At 53.3% G+C, this 22,706-nt stretch overlaps 8 protein-coding genes across 8 annotated transcripts; 4 read left to right on the forward strand and 4 right to left on the reverse strand.

Annotated features, from left to right (window-relative positions):
* Nucleotides 1–821: 821 nt before the first annotated feature.
* J4E78_007319 (uncharacterized protein) lies at nucleotides 822–2,342 on the reverse strand (the record flags this gene model as incomplete). The annotated part of the gene is made up of 1 exon (XM_049367926.1): nucleotides 822–2,342. One exon carries the CDS (start codon nucleotides 2,340–2,342, stop codon nucleotides 822–824), a length of 1,521 nt encoding a protein of 506 aa, XP_049220247.1.
* A 641-nt stretch (nucleotides 2,343–2,983) lies between these two features.
* On the reverse strand, nucleotides 2,984–5,136 carry J4E78_007320 (uncharacterized protein; the record flags this gene model as incomplete). Its single annotated transcript, XM_049367927.1, has 3 exons — nucleotides 2,984–4,346; nucleotides 4,395–4,939; nucleotides 5,095–5,136. The coding sequence occupies 3 exons, from the start codon at nucleotides 5,134–5,136 to the stop codon at nucleotides 2,984–2,986; spliced, it is 1,950 nt and encodes a 649-aa protein (XP_049220248.1).
* Nucleotides 5,137–7,461: 2,325 nt separating this feature from the next.
* Nucleotides 7,462–8,925, forward strand: J4E78_007321 (uncharacterized protein; the record flags this gene model as incomplete). The annotated part of the gene is made up of 4 exons (XM_049367928.1): nucleotides 7,462–7,645; nucleotides 7,945–8,061; nucleotides 8,111–8,457; nucleotides 8,515–8,925. 4 exons carry the CDS (start codon nucleotides 7,462–7,464, stop codon nucleotides 8,923–8,925), a joined length of 1,059 nt encoding a protein of 352 aa, XP_049220249.1.
* Nucleotides 8,926–9,903: 978 nt separating this feature from the next.
* J4E78_007322 (uncharacterized protein) lies at nucleotides 9,904–11,152 on the forward strand (the record flags this gene model as incomplete). Its single annotated transcript, XM_049367929.1, has 2 exons — nucleotides 9,904–10,098; nucleotides 10,157–11,152. 2 exons carry the CDS (start codon nucleotides 9,904–9,906, stop codon nucleotides 11,150–11,152), a joined length of 1,191 nt encoding a protein of 396 aa, XP_049220250.1.
* A 911-nt stretch (nucleotides 11,153–12,063) lies between these two features.
* J4E78_007323 (uncharacterized protein) lies at nucleotides 12,064–15,924 on the reverse strand (the record flags this gene model as incomplete). Its single annotated transcript, XM_049367930.1, has 2 exons — nucleotides 12,064–13,989; nucleotides 14,203–15,924. The coding sequence occupies 2 exons, from the start codon at nucleotides 15,922–15,924 to the stop codon at nucleotides 12,064–12,066; spliced, it is 3,648 nt and encodes a 1,215-aa protein (XP_049220251.1).
* A 768-nt stretch (nucleotides 15,925–16,692) lies between these two features.
* Nucleotides 16,693–19,136, forward strand: J4E78_007324 (uncharacterized protein; the record flags this gene model as incomplete). The annotated part of the gene is made up of 4 exons (XM_049367931.1): nucleotides 16,693–16,743; nucleotides 16,793–17,360; nucleotides 17,412–17,451; nucleotides 17,729–19,136. The coding sequence occupies 4 exons, from the start codon at nucleotides 16,693–16,695 to the stop codon at nucleotides 19,134–19,136; spliced, it is 2,067 nt and encodes a 688-aa protein (XP_049220252.1).
* A 308-nt stretch (nucleotides 19,137–19,444) lies between these two features.
* Nucleotides 19,445–20,608, reverse strand: J4E78_007325 (uncharacterized protein; the record flags this gene model as incomplete). The annotated part of the gene is made up of 1 exon (XM_049367932.1): nucleotides 19,445–20,608. One exon carries the CDS (start codon nucleotides 20,606–20,608, stop codon nucleotides 19,445–19,447), a length of 1,164 nt encoding a protein of 387 aa, XP_049220253.1.
* A 1,025-nt stretch (nucleotides 20,609–21,633) lies between these two features.
* Nucleotides 21,634–22,344, forward strand: J4E78_007326 (uncharacterized protein; the record flags this gene model as incomplete). Its single annotated transcript, XM_049367933.1, has 3 exons — nucleotides 21,634–21,649; nucleotides 21,697–22,092; nucleotides 22,157–22,344. 3 exons carry the CDS (start codon nucleotides 21,634–21,636, stop codon nucleotides 22,342–22,344), a joined length of 600 nt encoding a protein of 199 aa, XP_049220254.1.
* Nucleotides 22,345–22,706: the final 362 nt, after the last annotated feature.

The following is a 22,706-nucleotide window of genomic DNA, read 5'->3' on the forward strand; positions in this document are numbered from 1 at the left end:
GGGGAGGAGAGAGGGAGGGGAGGGAGTGGGCAAGGGGATATGTTATGATTCAATCGGTTGTGTCCGATGGCATCTATGTTTACAGTCATGATCATGGAAGCATACATCTATTGATCTAAATAAGCAAAATGTTTGTGTATGTCAAAGAAGACAAGGGATATGGTATGAAGAACACACCAACACTGGTCGAAGAGCAGACGGCAGCAGCAACAGTGACGGAAACTCGTTCAACACTTTCGTTCAAGTACGAGAATGGAATCCGCTACTCCAAACAACGCATACTGTATAAAAGCAGTCTGCTTCCCGCCTTTCGTATAACCCCAGAGCCTCTATCATACACCAAGCTATACATATTATCCAGATCACACACTACACCCTTGAAAACGAAAAGATATCTCAAACCACCCTCAACGCGCACATACACACCATCAAAATCGAGTTTACCCCCCTGAATAAAACAACGGACTCTGAACCTCTTAACTATCCAAATACCAACACAACCATGTGCGAATGGGAAGAAACCACCTACGAAGGCTGCTATTGTGTCTATAAAGATCTTTACCGGCGATGTGCATACTGGAACGAGCGCGATGGAGTCTGCGGGAGCGGAGTGGCGGATACAGTGCATCGCGGGACGTTGAAGGGCGTGTGTCAACGGTGTCCAGACCGTGCGGGGCGCGCTTAGGCGGGGAGCTGGGAGGAAGAAGAAGGGGTGGTGGTAAGAGGTAGGATGTGGGAAGACTGGTGGGTGGAAAAGAGTAGTTGGATATATGTATGGATTGAATGTGTGATATATGGAAGAAGAGAAATACGATGATTGTCTAGTTGAACCAAAAGCTTACGCTGAAACTTGGTGTCAGACTACGTATGTAATGCCACCAACCAACGGGCAGGTAGAGACATTCGCCTGGTGCTAGGATTCCTTCGATGTACTGTGCGTCTTTAAATCCAGGGAAATCTTCATCAAACTCGCGTCCCCGTTCTGTTAGACCATCTTCCACATCTTCTTCAGAGTTTCTCCCAGTCTCCCAACAAGACATCTCCGGGTACAAAGCCATAGCTTCATCCAAATCAACCAGACTCGTATTACTCATATCCACACCACTCTCATCCGTACTCCTGGGATGCAGACGCTGCGTCTCCGCAGGTGCGTATAGGCGCACGTATTTGTAGCCTACGACCTGCGCGAGGATGTTATGGTAGGGGTCGGTATGTAGGGGTGATATGGTGCCCGCGGGGCCGAACCAAGCATTCAGTAAAGGTTCTTCGAGCTTCGCAACGGGCTTGATGTGTGTGAGGTGGGGAGACGGAGCGGGCTCGCAGTAGCAGTAATCGGGTATGCTGATGTCGGCGCGTAGGGAGGGGATTTGGGCGAAGAGGTCGTGTTGGGCTAGGTAGCCGGTAGGATTGGGTTTCGTGCTGGCGTCTGCCTCATCGTGTTCAAGGCTCTGCGTCGTGTCTGTATGCGTTGCGGTCAAGACAGCTTCTCTATGACCCTTGAGCATATACGTCTCCATGAAGTCACGGAAGGTGATGATACGCTGGCCCCAACCTTCATCGGTATAGCTCTTTCCAACCTCGACTGGTATAAGCCGTCTACCACCAAGCGTCTGCTCTAGCAGATATGCCGGGTCGTTCCACGGCCTCTCATCGAGAGCGGGCCAATGCGGTATCGCACCCTCGATTATGAGCGGCTTATGTGTATTCGCGTCGCCGACTGTCTTCTGGAAACCCTCCAGACTGAGCTCTTTCGTTCGTGGGATCGCGTGCCGAAGGGTGGGTGGAGGGCTGGGAAGCACCGTTGCGAAGCTTGCTGGTAGGCGCGAAGTTTGACCCTCAGATGATAGTCGTCTTCTCTTGCGCGGCCGTTCTAGAGCGTCGGTGTGAAGACGAGAGTCTGGTGGAGTTAGAACAGCCTTCAGCGCTGCAAACCAAAGCTCTACGAGCTCCTCCCTCTCAGGTGCGCCTGTCAGTATGAGCGTCATATCCAATATCCGCACCACTTCATCGACACAGTCACTCCTTGTATCGACTTCTTCTTTGTCGGCCCCGGACTCTGAGAGGGTCTCGCGCAGGTGCTCATTACGCTCGTCGCCTACCAGCTTCAACACCTTCCACAAGCTCGCATCCGTGTACAGCCTGCGCCAGCACGTCTTCACCTCCCTATACGGCACATCGTGTAGTTTCTGATACGAAAGCTTGAGGGCGAGCTCGAAATCGTTGGGAAGGAGCAATAGCGCGGCGCGTCCGCATTCGCGAATAGGATCGGTCTTCTGCCTTGTAGTAAGTTCTTGACGGGTTAGTTGGGTGATCTCTCCAAGCGTCGGCGCGTCATTGCTCATATCTGACGGCACCACTTTCGCGATGGTGTTGGATGGCTACCGCAAAGGGTGCTAAAGTGGCACGGTGGTTGCTGTTGGTAATAGTGCGAGCTTTGACCGACGCCCTGCAGCTCCTTCCCGCGCCGTTGACAGCCAAGACATCGTGAATAATACCCGAACGCTATTCGTTCCACAGGGCTGGAGCGTTGGATGCTGAACCATGCGCTCGGTAATCGCTTTTTCGACTTCCTTTTAGCGTAAACCCTGTGCCTTCACACGTGTGCCACCCGGATTGTAGGATCAAGGAGCCGAGAGTGCATATTGACTTCATTTATAGGTCGGCAATTCACTGCCGTGACGTACGCCTCAACAACGCCATGCGTTGGGTATATTGCTATTATACACAAGTCTTGCCGCCTGACTCTAGATCGTAATCTCCGACATACATCTTAGATCTCTGATGGCCTATGGGTATCGCATCCGGAAATGTCGTAACCCATCAGTCATCAACCCATCGCGACCGCCACGTGTGGGCGATTCGTGTACTATACAAAAGGAAAAGAAAACATAACATGGGAAGCATTAGGCAGGCTATGCATATGCAAAGAGGCCATGGGGGCCGGGGTATCACGCAGGGGGTATGTAAAGTAGTAAGGGAGTCGTCAACCAAGAAGGCCGCCAGCATCCTGTAAGGACGGCACGTTGCGGCTATGTTGGGTAGGGTTGCGTCGATGAGACGTGGGAGGGGGTGCGGAAGAAAGCAAGCCTCCGGGATCTCGGAGAGATAGAGCATCGTAGCTTGCTTGTGTTGAGCGCGTTGACGTGCGTTGTATGGGCGCGTATCGCTCATTGCGAGGAGGACCGGCTGAGGAGCCCGAGTGTGGAGAGGGGGTTGAGAGAGCTTCTTCTTGTTCGCGATCTTCGGAGAGCAAGCCGCCGAGGTCCTGCAACTGGTGGGTGGGCCGGACAGACGACATCTCGTAGTCCTCAGACTGTTGCGAAAGTCGAGAGTTGCGCCGTACTTGGGGCAAAAATGCGCGCGCATTTGGTATGATTGTGTTCGAGGTTCTGGACCCCCGCCGTGGCTGGGTTGCGAAGTCGTGCGCGATGACTGAATCGGTGGGTGAGGGAGCTACAGTTTGATTCTCAAGCAGGCCTCCAACATCGAACCACGACACTCGTCTTGCACGAGGACTAGGCATCGGATCCCGTATATCTTCGACTGTCACGCTGGATCGGTCGCTGCTCTGAATCATGCCACCCTCTTCGTCGGGGAATCTCCAGTTGTTGTTGACAAAAGGGCCAGGTTGTCTAGAAGACGATAGAAGGTCAAGATCAGCCACCGGAGCTGGTCTAGGAACGCTGGTCTGCTTCTCGAGTAGTTCGGGTTTTGTCCGGTACCCTAGCGATCGCGCGAGGTCTTCGTCGCTACTGCATGTTTGGTCCGTGAAGCGTCGTGCTGATCCTCTACGTTCCATGCTGTCTGTAGTTGATGGTGCCTTGAACTTGGCTTTCTTAACACCTCGGTCGCGAAGGAACGATCCCAGGATGATGGCGTTTGAAACTATGGTTGCAGCCAAGATCTCCGAAGAAGCGAATACAGTGCGGAATTGTTGTAGACCTTGTCGTTGAATGACTAGAGGCATTCGCGTCCCAGTTACGACGATCAGGACGACTGACAAGGAGAAGAGCACAGTGAGAGAGATCTTTCGCTTTAATGGCATGCTCGACCGCACGATGATCGGAATCGGAAAGGCGATCAGAAATATATCGGTGACGATGTCGGTGATGCCCATGGTGAGCAGCTGCGCGTAACCCTGTCGGCATTGCGGTCCTGGATCCGGCACGACTTGCCAGTAGTGGGAGGTGGGGTGGCACTCTGCCAGTGTGGCAATGAGGACCATGAAGAAAGTAACGACAAGGAAGATGCGTATGCCACGCAGTCCCCAATCGTACCCTTTCTTCCAGAAACGTTCTGTCAAACGCTTCAGAAACTCAGAAACGGTGAACTTGGCCATCCAGATGCTGGCATGGGGTTAGTCGCACTCTAACAAAGTTGATGACTGCACGTACAACAACGCATAGAAGATCCTCGAGGCGAGGACCATCTGAGAACCAATCTCGCGATGGCGGATGATAAGCGGGTCTGTCAAAGTCGAAACATTGACATTGTTGGTGCCCCAGATGAGGACCACGTGCACAAAGCCCATACGCGCAAACAGTGGGATGATGCTGAGCGCCATGATCTTGTCCTCGCGGAAGAGTCGTTCATTGCGGATGTAGCGGCCAGAGAGTCGGACGCCTATGATGACGGCAGAGAAAACGGTGCACCACCACGAATACAAGAGAGTCGGATTGTTGGCCATGCGGGTTCGGCGCAGCGGGGGAGAGGCATTGTACAGGTCGCGAGGTATTATCATGCTGCTGTTGAGAAGTCCCCACAGACTCTCGCCTCCGCAGAGGGTGAGCTGTTTGGTAGTCGCGTGCTCAGTGCCGAATTTGCGTGGCAGCGATAGCGGTGACGAGTTGGGGATGGCGATGTGTGCGCTTTGACCATGTCGCTCTTTCTGGCTGACGTTGCTGGCGTACCGAGGATCTGGGATGGCAGAGTGGGTATGCTGTCAAGCTAAGTTTGTAGCCTCAACGCGCGTTTGCAAGCGGTGCGAGGGCGCGGTGAAAGTGAAGTTGAAGAGCGAGACAAGTGACCGGCTGCGAGATGCGAGAGGCGTGATAAACGGAAGCTGCTGCGCGTGTGAGTGGGTCTTATCGCAACGGCAGACTGGACCTTGGCCAGGACTTCGGAGGTACGCCACATATTCGCTGGAGCCCGCCTCGATCGCCAAAGGCGCGCGGGCTGCCTGGTGCCATGGCCTGCCAACCCCAGCATTCCTGGTTCCAACTCCTGGTCCTCGCTGATAGGCGTTAGCTGACACTGCCGTGACACGTCCTGGCCACAACAAAGGGCAATGGGCTCGACATTGGCAATCACGGCTCGAGTCCAAAGCCGAGCATCGCGACGGGAGGACCTGTTGCTGGCTGTCGGATGCATCCCTGCTGAGGCCACCTGCATAATTCCAATGGTGCTGCGCTTCCGCTATGGCGCTTGTAGCTCTATCTGTCTCCAAACAAAGCGATTGGGGCCTGTCGGCGCAATGGCGGGAGGTCAAACACCCCTCAGACCTGAATGCAGCGGTTGCTGACCGCTCGGAGGCTACTGGGGCATTGGCACCTCACACCCAAGCCTCAGGATAATCAGCTCCGGCAGGCCAACGGAGATGGCCACCAACTGATCGATGACACTGATTATCGCTGGATTAGGCGTGCAAACAGACCCGAATCCCGGGGTTGAGGCCGGTGGGCATGGCGTCCAACAACCTCACTAGTCGCTGCACAAGTGTGCGCATTGCCGCACAATTATCGTGACTGTTCGCCCGGCTATAGTGTTGGTCTTGGGGATGCGCCATTTCGCAAACCCCCACCTCCCGACTGTCGCGTGGTAGAGTGCCCTGTGCGTCTGCGTCTGCGCCTGCCTCGTGAGACCCTGACCCCCGCCATCCCGTTTCGCACTTGCCTTGCGAAGGCGCTCCCTGTTACGATAACAATAGCGATTCATACATTATTACAAAGGCTGAGCTATACCATGATGATGCCCAGACAAGAACGCAATTTTCGAGGACATGGTCCTTGCTGTATGCTGACGTTGAAACCTCCGCGAACGGCCATATTACCAACAGTGTCGCTGCTGCCCCGCGAACCCAGCGAAATGAGCGATAACGACATCCCGTCCGCAATCCTTCATCCACCCTAGTGATCAGTACATATCTGACGATCGTCTCTGCACCCAGTAATAGTGTACAGTTCCATTCCTATGTACAATGCATACATACAACAAGACAGATTTGAACACTACGAGCCTCCCTGCCACCACAAAGTTCAAACGACATGTTGGTTCCCACCAAAGGCGCTGCGATCAGATTGTCACGCGCGCTACTTCCGAACAGATATACCACCCCGAGATTGCAAGGTTCGCAATCACTGTTGTTGCTCTCCGAGGCTCATGCATAGCCATGATTTTCATGTGCGTATCGCCAAAGTCCTTATCCGTGGCTTCCATCGTGGACATGGCCGCAAGGCTTAGGCTCGCGTGATCGGTCCTCCTGGTTCCACATGTTCAGATGCACGATTATTCAACTCACTTCGGCCCATTGCCCAGCAGCAATAAAACGACACGAACCACTAGGGGACTCATCGGTGTCCATGAGCTGGACTCCAATTCAGTTTTTCGACCCCTTTTACTGGCTTATAGAGGGAGACGTTGCACAGACGAAGAGCAGAGCCCACAGCATCGTTCAGCGCGATGTTAGCCCGTCCACCAACACTAACAGCGTGAGTAAAGTGGGGATACATGTTTCCCTATGACGTTGACGTGCATCGCGCACTACTGGAGGAGAAAATCGTGAACAGAGTTTCGCCCAGTCTACGATGTTGGGCGATGCAGCAAGAGCAAACTCCATCTTGTTCCATGGCAAAGAAAGTCGGACATTGGATAAAAGGAAGATCGACACAGGGGAGTTTGTCCGGGACCTGGCATAGACAAATGTGGATCCATTATGATCAACAACACGCACAAGACAAACAGGAGTATCTGGTACGTGTACGATTGGGGAGACGTATCGTGAGAGGTGCAAGACTGTCTTGAAATGCCAGATCAGGGTTGCGTCATGAGGGGAATCAAGACCACCTGGCCATCTTTCACATGTGAAACCGGTCGAGCTTGGGCCTGCCCCATGAAGAATCGTCCGCGGAGACAGCAAGTCGACACGCAGCAATGCGGTTTCAGACATTGCTGGAATGATGCATATGTATCCCCATGACATCGTTTGCCGTGAAACCTGTTACCCTATGTGCAGAGGCGCGTCGTGAGTGGCAGTGGAAAACAAATCATGGCTAGATCAGGGTGGGGCCATGACGTCCGCTTTTGGTGAATACCCAACAATGCGCACACGACAGCGCCCGAACAAAACCACCGCAGCACCTCTACCTCCCGCACTCTCACACACCCCAGCTCCTTATTACACTCGCATACTTCTGCCTCCCAATCCACTTGTGATTCCCCTCTTCTCCACTGTACCTCCGAGCAATGTCAGGTGCTCCCCGCGTTGAGCTCCCCAACACGGATACCGATTTCGACCTCCAGCAAACCCCCAACGGCACCCCAGACTTCCTTTCGGAAATGGACGGCTCTTCTGCCCCGCAGACCAACGGCAACGCCAACAAGGACCTGCAAAACAGCGCAATCAAGGCGAAGAACGGAATTCTAGAGAGTAAGGTGAGTGGGACAAAACGCCTTTGACCCTTACCGAGACGCAAGCTAACGCGATACATGGCAGTCTTATCGGCCGCCCGCACAACACCTGATTTCCTGAACTCACACCCACAAAGCAGCTTCAAACGCCATGAACGCCGCAAACAACCACCCCAGCGTCCAGAACGCCAAGCAGACAGTTATGAACGGTAGGGTATGTGCACACGATCGTTTCTACACGCTTTGACAATAGCTAACGGTGGTCTTGCAGCACACACGTCAGCCCGATGCGCACACGACCAATGCTAAACTCTACAGGTCCCGTTGCACAGAATGTCAAGGCCGAGGGCGTAAAGACGCGCGACGAGTTTGCTGATCTCGCCAACTCCAAGACGATTCCCGAGCACAAGGCAGCGACTGGCCAGAACCTCACTCGTAAGCTATACCCAACCCCCGAATCGACCACGTAGCTAACACACACCAGACTACCACAGCATGTTCTACCGCTTGTTGAGCTGGAAGAACCCCCGCGCTACCGGAATAGCGTTCGGTGCGACCGTCCTCTTCATCTTCGCCGCCCGATACCTGAACCTGATCCGCTACATGTTCAAGATGTCCTACATGGTGCTCGGACTTACAGCCGCCGCTGAGGTTGTCGGAAAAATGGCTCTCGGACGGGGTCTTACTTCGCAGTTCAGGCCCCGCCAGTACTACACCATTCCCAAGGCTTCGCTTGAGCGCATGACAGACGACTTCGAGCAGCTCATCAACTTCTTCGTTATTGAGTCTCAGCGTATCATGTTCGCCGAGAACGTCTACGTCACTGTTGCTGTATGTATAACCCCTCTTCACACACCGAACAAGATGGCTGATTTCTCGCTCCCTTAGATGTTCTTCGCTTCCTTCATCTCCTACTTCCTCATCAAGTTCGTCCCTCTCTGGGGCTTGGCTTTGATCTCGACATTCATTACCTTCCTCGGTCCCCTCATCTACATCCAGAACAAGGAGGTCATTGATGCTCAGTTGGAGAAGGGCTACAACGTCGCCAACCAGCAGGCTCAGCAGGTCAAGGGTCTTGCTAACCAGCACGCTGGAAACGCCATGAAGACTGTCCAAGGATACACCCAGCAGGCCACGGCCAAGGCCCAGGAGACCGTCAACCAGTACCGCGGGCGTTCCACTTCCCCAGAGGTCAAGAAGGAGGCTTTCCCTTCTGCCCCGACCCACGCACCCGCTACTGAGGAGTCCTCTGACGAGGAGCTCGAGGATGAGAAGCCCGTCGCGCAGCCTGCTCTATAAGCTGTTCCGCCAACCAGTTCATCTGGAGTAGCCAGGCTCCTCCATGGTCCTACACTCAAACACACCACAATCCATCTCTGACACGTACCCTTCTCACGGTGCTCACGTATAACGACTTACGCTCGGTCTCTGTGTGTAGTCCTCAAGCCTGAAATTGCAATCGAGTCAGCGTTGTGTATCCCTTTTCTTTAAAAGCCTTTACTTGATCTCTAGTCTAGCGCATTCATGTATTCTCTACACTCAGCGTTTGGAAATAGTCCTGTCTGTCTGTCATGGGTGGGGTTCCGGTACATAATCACGGTATGGGAGTTGTCTTTCTCGTCATCTGTGTGATGGGAGGTATAATGAAATATTGTCTTCTTACAACTGTTCACTTGAACGCGTATTGTGAAACATTGATATAAGTGGGTGGAACGAAGCGCCCAAGATCGGCCCCAAATGGCAACAGGTTGCCTGAAGGTATTGGATTACGTGCTCGCCCATCACTGTGCCTCAGGTGCGGCGCTGAACATGTCTCATATACAGTACCCAACATGCAGCATTGAAACTCAGTCAGTAGAGCACATGTGTCCTCCACGATGAAAGAAACGGCCATCACATTCTCGTGGAGCACCGCATACGTCGGAACATAGATGCAGTGAATCCACTCCAGCACATTCGATTCTCCGCATCGACTTGGGACGAGACCAATTATAGATCGGCGGCTAACCGGCACGTGGTCCGTGCACAACAGGCAGCCGTCGTGTTGCGTCAATGGGGGCCAGCATAGCCTTGGCCTGAACTTCGCCTCCTTGTCTCTCACGCCGTGCCGCGCTGTGACGGCGCCAACTTCAATACACCTGTCAACCCTTTTACTTCCGTCTGCCTTTCTTGTTTCTTCTGTGCTCACTTTCTCAACTTTCACACTACTGCGACTTTGCAGGATATCCGACTTCTTACAGCGACTTGAGTGTTTACGGATTACGCCTCTCAGACAAGATGACGGTCCTCGTCGAACTCGCTCGTCGCGCTGTGTCGCACCCTCACACGGCGACGTTTGTCAAGCGCGCCTTGCACAATGGAGCCCCTGTGCGCAACGGAGAGTCTACCCAACTGAAGCCAGAGGATGTCCCCATTTGGGGCGTCGTTGTCATCTACATTAGCATCTTCGTTGCGAGTGTGGCTATCAGCCTTGTAAGTACTCCATGTCTCGTTGGCATCTCCGGAACATGTACTAACAAGACACCAACAGATCTCCTACATGCTCAATGAAGTCGTCACCACCCTCTGCATGGTCGAGTCCCCCATGGCCGCCATCACCGTCTCGCCAACGACCTACGAGCCCTCCGACAAAGAAGACGAGAAGGAGACGCTCCTCGAGACCGGCCCTACCATCACCCTCGTGAACCAGAAGCCCATCACCTCGTCCATCCGCGCCACTCTCCGCCACCTCGTCGCCAACGCCGGTCGCTTCGCACGCTTCCGCGGTTTCCGCATCCACGTTCTGTACTCGTTCCTCGCCGGCATCGTATCCACCTTCTTCAACGGCGCTCTCCCCATGGTCCCCGGCCAGCCCATCATCGTCGCTGGTATCACCGGTGCCGTTCTCGCCAACGTACACGCAGTCTGGACACACAAGGTAGTCGGCATGCCGACCGAGCAGAGCCTCTGGCAGCGCATGCCCTCCAAGAGCAACTGGAAGACTCTCGCTGTCCCCGCCACCATCGCTTCCGTCATGCCATACATCAGCCTGTACCTCTCTTTCGGCGTAGCCATGCTCATGGGTCTCCACAAGCTCGAGCAGGAGAAGATCAGCTCCTGCGCTGCGTGGACTGGTCTTGCCGTCCGCATCCTCACCCTCTTCGTCTTCGTCATCGTCTGCACTCTTTTCCTCTGCCTCCCCGCCATGGTCACCCTGATCCGCATCGAAGCTTCCATTCTCCCTGAGGACCAGGACACCATCGTTCCCTTTGACCGCACCTTTGGTGGCAAGGTTGTTAGCAAGATGATGGGTGGAACTGGTGTCGTTGGCTTCTTGGATGCATGGAGGTCTTTCAACTGGGAGGCTCGCCGCCGTCTCATCAAGTTGTTCTTCAAGAACTTCTTCATCATCGTTGGCATCTTCATTGTTATTGCCCACGTTCTGGCTGCTGAGGCCTTTGTTATCATGGGCCCGGCTATCGGTAAGTTCATGGTCATGTTGAGGGAGGAGGACAACTCCATGCTCAATGACTTGCTCGGTGCTTAGACTAACTAATCAGCTCGAGTTCCTACGAGTTTTTGAAGTCGCTTTTGGATATGAGATTGATCTTGCTTGGGTTTGGATAGGATAGGACTGGATCAGGTGTTGTTGTTGTTATTATTATCACGATAAGGGTTCGATAACCACATTAGCTATATACAAGTTACTCACACTCTCTTTGAATCACTATTTCGTAACTTGTCAGAATCCAGATCAGATTTCGTCTACGCCAGTACTTGATGTATCCCTAACTGCATGTTAGTGGAGACTCTGACAGCACACACCACACCAACAAGCACACACTGTGTTTTTAACTTTGATGTTTATTTCTCCATACCGCAATACCCTACTCATCATACATCCATCCACCGGCCGACCCACCAGTGTCTAGTCAATCCAAGAAAGCGAAAACGCCACGCTATGCTACCCTCCCAACCAAATGATCAAATCCTAACAAAAGACGCCAACCATCGCCACAAACGCATCCGCCAGTCCTCTAAACACCATAGCTGGAAAACAAAAAAGGACAAGAACTCGCAGAAACAAAAACAGAAAAACGCAAGATAGAAAAGGGTATAATCGCCTAAACATGCCTGCCAACCCCATGCATGCATTTTGTCGTTCGTCAAGCTCGCTCTTGACACAACTTTTCTCTTTTCCTTTGCGCGCCGGAAAATGGGGAATGAGAACAAGCAAATGCAATGTACGCCAAAATGCGTAGGTAAATGCTTTTCCCTTCTGTGACTGTTCATTCACTCCTCCTGTCCATGCCCAACTTCGTGATCAACGAGGAAATACGCGAGGAAGTTTTGCGCGGGGAGTAAGGATCATCCGATGATGCGTATGAACGCCCTAGTCCGGTATGTTTAGCACATGCGTCAAGGAAAGGCTGATGCATACTGGTTGTGCTGTGCGCTTCATATCACCGACGCACTCTTCTTGTGCTCGAACACTTTAACCGCTTTCTGTATATCGTCTTCACCCTTGACGACCGCAACACCCACGTTGATACTGCGTGTTTTCTCATCCACACTTTCGACTTTGAGGATAGCATCTGCTTCCGCCTGTTTAATACGCTCTTTCTCTGCTTCGAGCTCTAGGTTCGCTTTGTCTTGGCCGGTAACCACGCCTTTGAGGATGACTTCCAGGTCGGCGAGGCGGACGGGCTTGATGAGGAAGAGGTTGATGCCGCTGGAGTTGGCTTCTTGTTGGATGTCGGTGTCGGCGACGCCGGTAAGGGCGATGATGGTGACTTTGGGGAGGTTGGATCGGATTTCGTGGGCGCGGATTTGGCGGGTGGCTTCGAGGCCGTCCATGATGGGCATGTTGATGTCCATGAGGACGACGTCGATGCGCGAGTCTTCGTCGCTGGCGGCTTTGTAGGCTTCGAGTGCTTCGAGACCGTCGGCGGCGAGGACGTGTTGGTGGCCGAGCTTGTCGACGAAGGTGCGCAGCAGGCGGAGGTTGATGGGGTTGTCGTCTACGCAGAGACAGCGCAGTGCGCGCGAGGGTTTTAGGTATTTGGATGTTCGGGGTGGGCTGTTGTTGATTGAGCGTATCTCGGGGGCACTACTAATGCTGGTGAGCTGTGGCCGGGATGGCTCTACGACATGTAGATGATCGGTGCGACGGGGAGTTGCTTCCTCTTTTAGACTGAGCTCTGTTATCCGTGGGATCATCGACTTGACGTCCATTTTCTGTGTCTCGGCGCGTCTTGCGTGTCGATCGAGACATGAGGCTAGAGCCTTCGACATCTTGTGGGGTCCGACAGGTTGGCCGATACATTCGAATATTATCCCCGGCACTGTGATGGCTGTTGTAGATTGTGCTGCTGCGGCGCCCTGGCACACGACTATCACGGGGGTAGGAGACACTCGACCGGGAGACTGGCTGTACGTAGTCCGTAACGCTTTGGCGCAGGTTTCGGTAGCGATGATCAGGTCTGGTTCGGCTGCATTGTCGTCCTCCTCGCATCGTTCGATACCGAACCACTCAGCACAAAGGCTGTCGAGCGCCTTCAATGATAGCTTCGAGGCTGTCTTGTTCTTCAAGTCTCTAACATGATACTCCTCTTCCTCATTGAAACCATCAAACCTCACTTTCAGACCCTTGGTGCGCTTAGTGACCTGTTGTAGCTGCAGATCTTTCTCTCCTTCTGGACCGGTTGCACAGAAGTTGGGAGACATTCGTGACTCCTTCAATGGACATGTGACTGTAAACTTGGTGCCGCGGTCTTTCTCACTACGCACTTCTACCTCGCCTCCCAGAGATTCCACAATCTGTTTGACGATCGACAGACCTAGACCTGTGCCCTGGCTCAAAGGATTCTCCTGCGCAAAGGAGTGGAAGAGCCTGTTGTTGATATAGTCCTCTGACATGCCAATACCAGAGTCGGTCACTGAGAACCGGAACTCGCAGGTCTCGTCCTCGTCTTCAGGCTTCCGCTTAACCTCAAGTTTCACCTTGATGTACCCACCCGGTGTATACTTCAGGCTGTTGCCGAACAGGTTCATGATGACTCGCCGCCATGCGCCAGGCTGCGTGCGAAAGACGTAGTTGTCGCTCTGGTTGATATCGAGAATGATAGATATCGGCGGCTTGTTGACTTTAGAGGCGGTTAACTCGTATGTTTGAGCAGACGTCTTCGCGTAGGTGTAGCCTGCGAAGACGCTCTCGACCACATCTTCTGTCAAGATGCTCATGTCGACGTCGTTAATTAGTGTCATGATATCATTGGTATGAGCTTGGCCCGGACTGATCATATGCTTCGCGCTCTGTGTTCGTTTCTTCTGGCGCTTCGAAACTCCTCGGGTCAGGTTGTTGATTTTGGCAAAGTCAAGAACCTATAAAGTTAGTGGCAGTATCTGATGCAGCCTACACCAACTTACGTGATTGATAGTTTCCAGTAGAGTCTTTCCACATGTCTCGATCGTTGCTACATGTGATACCTGCTGGCCATCTAGAGGGGAATCCTTTAATAAATCTGTCATTCCCAGAATCCCATGCTAGATACGGTCAGTGCATGCGCTTCGACTGCTTCATCTTTGTATACATACCAGTGGTGACCGCAGCTCATGGCTGATCGACGAGATGAAATCGGCCTTTGCAGCATCAGCTAGTTTTGTGTCTAGACGAGCGACCTCAGCCATGACAAAGTTGCTGAACGCTGCCAGGTAGCTGAGCTCCTGTTCGGTCGTGAAGATTCTCTTCGGTTCCGAGCTCCAGATGACAGCCGTAGCAAACCAGCGTTCGCGATGCGGGTCCCATAATGGATAGAGTATCAAACTCCGAGCGGTCGGAAAAACCCTCCTCAAGTAAGCTTCGTCATCCAAGCTTCTGGTAGATTCTGTTTTGCGCGGTGTACTGAACGGAAAGCCGTCGGCTGATTCGACTTCGTCCACGCCAGCTGTCGATGGCGAGGCGACCGAAGGAGTTGCCGGATCGTCGTCGAGATGGAAAATCTGGCCATGTGGATAGAGTCGCAGGAGGTGTCTCAGGACGCTTTCTGAAATGCATTCTCCAGTGTTGGGCAGCGGCTTCGTGTCGCGGTCGGTTCTGCATAGCGCCGCCCCTAATATGTCGCAAGGTTTGTCCGGTTCAGGTAGCTGATCGGGATCGAAGTCATCGTCGACAAGACCTCCAAAGGTACTGATTTTCGCGTCAAAGAATGCCACGCCTTCTGCCTCGGTTGAGTCTACGATCATGTTCGCTGCCCTTGTGAAATGAGCCCTCAGTTCTGGGGCCACCCTATCCTTTTGATCAGTCTTGGTGAAGCCTTTCGTGGAAGTGGACGACGTCGTGGTAGTCATCTCCGGACGCATAGTATCGACTGTCTCTCCGTTGACTAAACTCGGGGGCGCACCGGTTGCAGGCGGAGTGTCCTTCGGAATTCTCATGGCCGGATCTATGTTTCCATTGAGCACAACTGGATCTTGCGCAGCGTCGGAATTGGCAGAAGGACGCTGGCGCTGGGGTATGATCGCATCTGGTAGACCTGACGACTGCCCTGTCTCCTGATCCCAGGGATCTACGGTCCAGTTCTCCAAGCCGCTCTTCCCTTCAGCAAAGGATCCCAGACTCTTGACCATAATCTTGGCCCGGCGATGGTCTTCCGCTGCCCTGGTCCTTTCCAAGTGCCGCATCACTGTGCCTGCCATGCTCTTCAAGAAAGCGAGCTGGTGCGGCGACAAGCCGTCCCGAGGGTTCTCGTCCAGAACGCAGTATGTGCCGATGCTGTGGCCGCTTGGGCTGCGGATTGGTACTCCGGCATAGAAACGCGAGTATGGTGGGCCCTGGACAAAGGGAAAGTTGCAGAAGCGTTTGTCTTTGCTGAGATCGTTGACGACGAGGGAAGGAAGGTCGCTCGGATCGTCGAGAGGGAGCGTGCTGTATTTGGGAGCGAGGTTGACGGTGTAGTTACAGAGGCTCTGTTCTTTGGGGAAGATGGTGGTGCCGAAGCACAAACGGTCGTCTTCGAATTCGGGCTCGCCAGTCTGCAACGACAGAGTGCGCGTGGCTTCGGCGAGGAGGAAGCAGTCGGTCCTGTCGAAGAAGGATATGAGACATCTCCGCGCATTCAGGCGCAGCGCTCCCAGTTGCGCAAACGCCGTCAGGGCCTTGTCGTCCGACGCTCGCGGGGCGTAGTCTAGAGAGGGCGGCGGGGTAGTCGGGGGCGTCTGGGACTTGGGAGCCGGTCCCGGGGATGAGTGACGGCTCGCGGGGCCATCTGTCTGGGGAAGGTGAGAGCCTGGACGAGGGTAGTACCTAGATGGTGACATTGGTGAGTGTAGCTCTCCAGGTGGCGCATGCCAAAGGAGATAAGCCTACCGATAGAACGTCTTCTCCCGCTCCCTCGCTAGATCCGCATGGTCTATGCGACGCCGTCGCCTGGCCTGCGTGCGTGCAATCGCATGGTCGATTGAATCCGACATTGATGTATTTGAAGAGACGTGCGGAGAAAGGGTCTACCGCTATGTGTTTACCCACCTTCAAAAGCCACTACCTAGGCATTGGCGTCGGGCACTTCTAGTGGCAGCCAACCACAACTCCCGCTTGGGCACAACCGACGCAGGGAAAGCAAATGGCTACTAGCCGATACGCGTATGTCGTCGGCAATCGGGTGAGCAGCGAGCCTTGCGAATGGCGGGCGTCATGCAAGATGCTGACCTGCGAGCCGTGGGAGACAGTTGCACGAGAAAAGATTATCCTCCTGGTACCTGAATGAAGTGCAACCATAGATTGGCTATCAGTGGGCTGGTGCCAGCCCTGGGCGCGCTTGCCTGATTCGAAGTAGTCTTCTAACGCCTTGGCGGACCCACCTGGGCACAGTCCGCCACCAACTATTACTCACGACTTACCCTGGTACTATACATCCACCTCTTGTAAATTTCAAATCACCAGACTAGAGAATCAACCCCGTTAGTCAACTTCAGCGTTGGGTCTTAGTCTCGAGGTCTTGCTTTCTTCTCGCTTTCTACTCTCACTCCATCAAGTCGACTTCAACCAACCTACACCCCACCACAACCGGAACGTTCAAGTTACTCAACATGGGAAGGCTTGTCACAGTCTCTACATCTAATTTGAATAATTGGGCTCTTGTGAGATTCTCTGTATACTGTGCGATGTACACTGCTTACACTTTTTCAGGATTGGGAGGGGAACCTGAATCGCATCAAGGAAGCCATCAAGGTCGCCCAAGAAAATGGATCACGCTATGTCACCACGCCGGAACTGTCAATTCCTGGATATGGATGTCTCGACCACTTTCTTGAACAAGATACGGTCACACACAGTTGGCAAATGCTAAACTCCCTGCTTGTTGACCGCGAACTCGATGGCATCATGTACGATGTTGGCATGCCAGTTAGGCATTCAGGAAATCTTTACAACGCGAGGATCGTCGTACTTAATGGCAAGATATTGTTGATTCGACCCAAGATGAGCCTCGCGATGGCCGGAAATTATCGAGAAGGCCGATACTTCATCCCCTGGTCTGGACCCCAACGCGTCGAGCAGTACACATTACATGAGCTTCCCACTGCTGCGCGCTCTCTTCAAGACTCAGCTTTCGTCCCAATTGGGGACGCCATAGTATCTGCCCTCGACTGCTCAATAGGCTACGAAACCTGCGAAGAGCTATTTACACCTCGGGCGCCACATATAGACTTGAGCTTAGCTGGCGTTGACATCATCATCAATTCGTCAGGTTCTCACCGTGAGTACCTCATATATACAGCAAGGAAAGTACGCTAACATCGCGTGCTAGATGAGCTCCGCAAGCTCGACGTCCGTCTCGATCTGATCCGGTAAGTTTGAATGTGCGAAGTTCATATGAGACCTTATACTGACTTCGTGTGTCTACCCACAGAAATGCCACTGGTAAGAGCGGTGGGGCTTATCTGGCAAGTTCTGACTGTACGAAGTGCATGTGAGACAAATGCTGACTTCGTACCTCTACCTTTGCAGTATTCTAACCAGAGAGGCTGTGATGGTGACCGATTGGTGAGTCCTGACTTTGCGAAAGGCATGTGAGACATATGCTGACTTCATACGTCCATCTTTGCAGTACTACGATGGTTCCAGCATGGTATTGGTCAATGGCACTATGCTCGCGCAGGTCTCTCAATTCTCCCTGAATGATATCGAAGTCTGCCACGCCACCATCGACTTGGAGGAAATATGGAGCTTCAGAACAAATCCATCTCGTGGCCTACAAGCTGCATCAGCTCCTCGATATGAGCGCTTCAGGGCGGATTTCCGCCTGTCGTCTGACGGAGACTTTGATCCCAACATCCGCCCCACTCCAGTACAGCCGCTCCGCTACCATCGACCCGAAGAAGAAATTGCTCTGGGACCTGCATGCTGGCTTTGGGACTACCTCCGTCGATCCGGTCAGGCTGGCTTCATGCTGCCCCTCAGCGGAGGGATCGATAGCTGCGCCACGGCAACTCTAGTATTCTCCATGTGCCGCCTCGTGTACAAGGCTGTACAGGACGGCAACAAGCAAGTTCTCAAGGATGTCCGCCGCATCGTAGGCCCTTATCACGGCGAAGACTGGGTACCTACAAGCCCAAAGCAAATATGCAACGGCATTCTTCATACCGTATACATGGGTATGTCTCAGCAATCAAGCAAAGAGACCAGGAGTCGTGCCAAGAGGTTGGCCGAAGACATTGGATGCCACCATGTTGAGGCCGATATTGACGACATTTTTTTCGCCACGAAGAACAACTTGACCAAAACGCTTAGCTTCACGCCGCGATTCAAGGCTCATGGAGGCTCGCCTGCTGAGAATCTGGCATTGCAGAATATACAGGCCCGTACACGTCTAGTGCAAGCGTACTACTTCGCTCAAATGCTCCCATTAACTAGGGGTAGACCTAATGGAGGTAGTCTTCTGGTCCTTGCGTCAGGAAACGTCGACGAGTGTCTGCGTGGGTACCTCACCAAGTACGACTGTAGCAGTGCCGACCTCAACCCCATTGGAAGTATCTCCAAAGGAGACCTCAAGAGCTTCATTTCTTACGCTCAGCATGAATTTTTGCTGCCCATTCTCGGTGAATTCATCGACGCAACCCCAACGGCCGAACTCGAACCACTCACAGAAGACTATGTCCAGAGCGACGAGGTCGACATGGGCATGACATACGCAGAACTCGGAGTCTTTGGCAAATGCCGCAAAGAGCTTAAACTTGGTCCATACGGAACCTGGGTTCGCCTAGCACACGAATGGTCCGACAAGTACACTCCCGCCGAGGTCGCAGTCAAGGTGAAACGGTTCTTCCACTACTACGCCATCAACCGCCACAAGATGACGACAATGACGCCTTCCTATCATGCGGAGGCATATTCGCCAGATGATAACCGATTCGACTTGAGGCCTTTCCTGTACCCGCCTTTCTACCAGAACTGGAGCTTCAAGCGCATTGATGAGGAGGTGGCGAAGTGGGAGAAGAAGAAGCTGGAAAAGGAGAAGCTGGAGAAGGCTTGAGGTATACGATGACTTTAGCTTTTCCCGAGGGAGGTTCATGAGTAGTCGTGGGGGCTACGTGGAGTCTCCGAGTCTCGAGTATCAAGGATATCTGACTACTAGACTTCTACATTTATGTAACGGCATGAAATAGAGCAATGGAATAAGCTTTGTAGTCAGCAAACAGTTTCATGACAATCAGATGTGACGTGTAAACTCTAGTCGTATTCGGCTATCCAAATGCTCAAAATAGCATAGTTGAACGGCATATCTACCATCATACCCATCTCATCGCTCTAATCATAACCAAAGAAAGAACCCATCTCATCTCATCTCAGCACAATATCCTGCTTGATCGGACTATGCTTCTTCCACTCATCCTCATGTATCCTCGCAACCGCCACCCTTTCCGCATAATCACCCACCCATTTAATGAGCATAACATTCAGCATCTTCCACGGCCCCATCTCAAAACACTCATCATGATCAACAACTCTCTCGTCCCATATAAAACGCTGTCCATTCCAGATCGGCGTGCCAGTCGGATGCATAGTATTCGACCCCGGCTTGCTATTATCGGGATTCGGTTCGCGCCACAGGTTCCTGGACAGCAGCACGAACTCAAAGGGACCGGTGGAAGAGGGCTTGGAGAGTTCAGACTCATAGTCCATGATGGCGCCGCAAGTTTTACCGTCCGAGTTGATAAGCTGGGAGGATGGGGTTTCGCTGCCTTCGTATGTGTTGGGCTCAGCGGTAAACGCATCCGCACTAATAGTCGCCGCCGTAAAGCGCAGGGTGTTGGACTCGTTGGTGTGGTCTGAGCCGCGCGGCGCGTGGAAATAAGGCGGGTATTTGATGCGCAGGGAGTTTTCTTTTTCCCGCCGGACGGTGTATTGCGCCGACTCAGGACCGACGTGGAAGTGTAAGATCTCGGATTGGAACCATTCGCCCTCGCTGCGCGGTAGTTTGTACACATCGGGACATGTTGTTGGGTCGAATGGGAAGTTTACAGGGCCGTCGTAGGCGGTCCAGCTCCAGGATGGTTCGTTGTTGTCTTTTCTGGTTAGGTGGCCTGCGGGACACCAGAGGAGTGAGAAGTCAAAGACTGCTTCTGGTAGCCCGTGCAGAAATTGGCCCCCGCATTTCTTCGTTAGTTTCTTGAAAGATTTCGAGAGGTCTTGCGGTTGGTCTGCTTTGTTTGTTGATGTGGTGGTGCTGACTAGTTGGTTGTATCTCCGGAATCCGTAGAACCAGTTCTCGATTTCACTGAAGTCTGTTGGGTCTTGCGATTTGTTGCTTGCGACACTGGCGTTGGATGAAGAGCGGAACCTGGTAACAAATTCTATTATTGATCCGCGGCGGCTAGATGAGCTTGAGCGTGGTGATCGTGTGCCATCGCTATTGCTGAATGTTGACGCTGGTTCTGGTGCAAGTAGGCCGTTTGATGTTGTCGGCCGCGACTCTTTTTGTGGTGAGGTCGATCTTCGAGACATGGGACGGCGAATCCAGGAGGGCGATAGTCGCTCAAAAGTAGAAGGTGGATCTGTTGACATGACGAGCAGCGACATTGAGCGGAGGTAGAAATTTAGATGTAGGCTGAAGTAGTGAAGTGGTAGTCGTCGGCGGCGATGGTCCAAGCGGTGAGTGTTGTGCACTGTAAGACTCCTACTGGCAATGTGAAGCTTCAGACCTCGAGTGTGTCACAGAGGCTGCTTTGCCTCTTGTATTGACTCTATCAGTTGCCGCTGCGATGGCTGCGCCCCTTTACGGCATGTTGTGTTGTCTGTCAGGGAAAAGTGTGCGTGACGACTTGGTTGCGGACACTAGGAGGCTGTGCATGATCTGGATCACCGGCTCCACAGAGCCCCAATTATTTGCTTCGAGTGCACGCCAGCGGTTTCCAATGGAGTCGCATCTTTGCCGAGATCTGTGCCTGGGCATCAGTTGCTTGTTTCCCCAGATATCGACAAGATATGCATGCAGCGCCCAACCTCGCGCAGGGGGTGCAAGGTGCCTGTAGCGTCGCTAGCCTGGGGACAGCGCTGACAGGGAACTCCTCCACACTGCACATTAACCTTGAACGACAGACGCGGCCTCACTAGTTACTACGAACGAACGCGTCAGTGTCGCGTGTCGCAAGAATGGCATACCACATGGACAAGCTTCTCCTAGTGTTAGCTTGTCTTCGGACTGTGCGAGCGCCAATGAGGGTGGCGGCTTGGGCTGCGCCACATGTCGATGTGACAGTCGCAGAATGACGGCGGCCAAAGCGAGAGCCGATGGCGAGCAGAACTGGGATGGACCAGCGGAGTGTGGAATTGTCATGCAGTGTGGGTCATGATGTGGCTGATGAACGCCACCTGCGCCACAACTGAGGGGTCGCACCTTCCAGACTGCAGGGTCTCAGGCTGCTGCTGTGACGCGTCTACTCCGCGTAGCTTCATAATTTCAGCTGGCAAGGACATCCGCCAAACCACAAACCCTAATCCGGACTTGCGACATCTGGAATACCGCCACCATGTCGGGCTACGAAGGTAGGCAGGAGCGACTGTGTGCGCAACATAACAGCTAACCTAGACAGTCGAACACAACATCTCCACCGAAGACAACAAATCGCAGCAACCCTCGCGCCGACCAGACCTCTCGACCTTCTTCTCGCAGCTTGAACTCGTGGACACGTCAGATCCCAGCGCGCACACGAATGCCAATGCTTTACCGCAGCCCGAAAACATGGCGGCGGCCTTCCGCTTGCTCGCCAATGCTTTCGAGACCATGCGCGGACGACCGGCGGACGAGAACAACGAACACGGGGATCTGTTAGCGAATATGATCGAGATGCTCCGCGAGAATGCCGACGACCCGCCCACAGAACTGAAGGGAGTTCCAAACAGCTTCCTGGATGAATTGGAGCGGGTGCCAAAGAAAGCGCTGAAGCCTTCAGACACCTGCCCCATCTGCGTGAACCCATTCCTTGACGGTACGTCGCACGTCTCAAAGACCCAACGCAGAGCTTAAGAGCTTGGCTGATGGTGATTGCATAGATAAGTACCCACTCGTAGTCCAGCTGCCCTGTCACGACGATCATCGCTTCGACCTGGACTGCATAGGACCTTGGCTCAAGCTGAACTCCACATGCCCTCTTGACCGCAAAGAACTGTTGAAGAAGAAACAACCGCCGCCACCGCCTGCGGATGACGACGACGAAGACTACGATGATATGTACGCCTGAAAGGTCTCACTCTGCGTTACGTTGCGTCGGAGTTTGGGAATACCAGCAGATAGCGGTTGAACATAGATGATCTCGATCGTCACGCGCACACGCGGAACCTTCCCGGTATTGACAGTGATCAAATGCGGAGACATTCTGCGGGTAGGAGATTAAGCGGTAGTTTGGCGCCGGCCTTCGCTTTCAATTCATGGATCAAATGGAATCCAACATGTCTCCCCCTCCCTATCCGTCCTCGTTTCTGACTGAAAAGGTCACTCGGTGGCCTCCCTCGCCAATTGTTGGCCTCGTTGTACGAGCGCAGAAGGTAGCAATAGCTCTTCACTGCCATGTACGACCGCATCCACGAGTGCAAGCGCAAGCTC

Source organism: Alternaria triticimaculans (assembly GCF_023758025.1).
Source record: "Alternaria triticimaculans strain BMP 0046 chromosome Unknown scaffold_11, whole genome shotgun sequence".
NCBI lineage: Eukaryota > Fungi > Ascomycota > Dothideomycetes > Pleosporales > Pleosporaceae > Alternaria > Alternaria triticimaculans.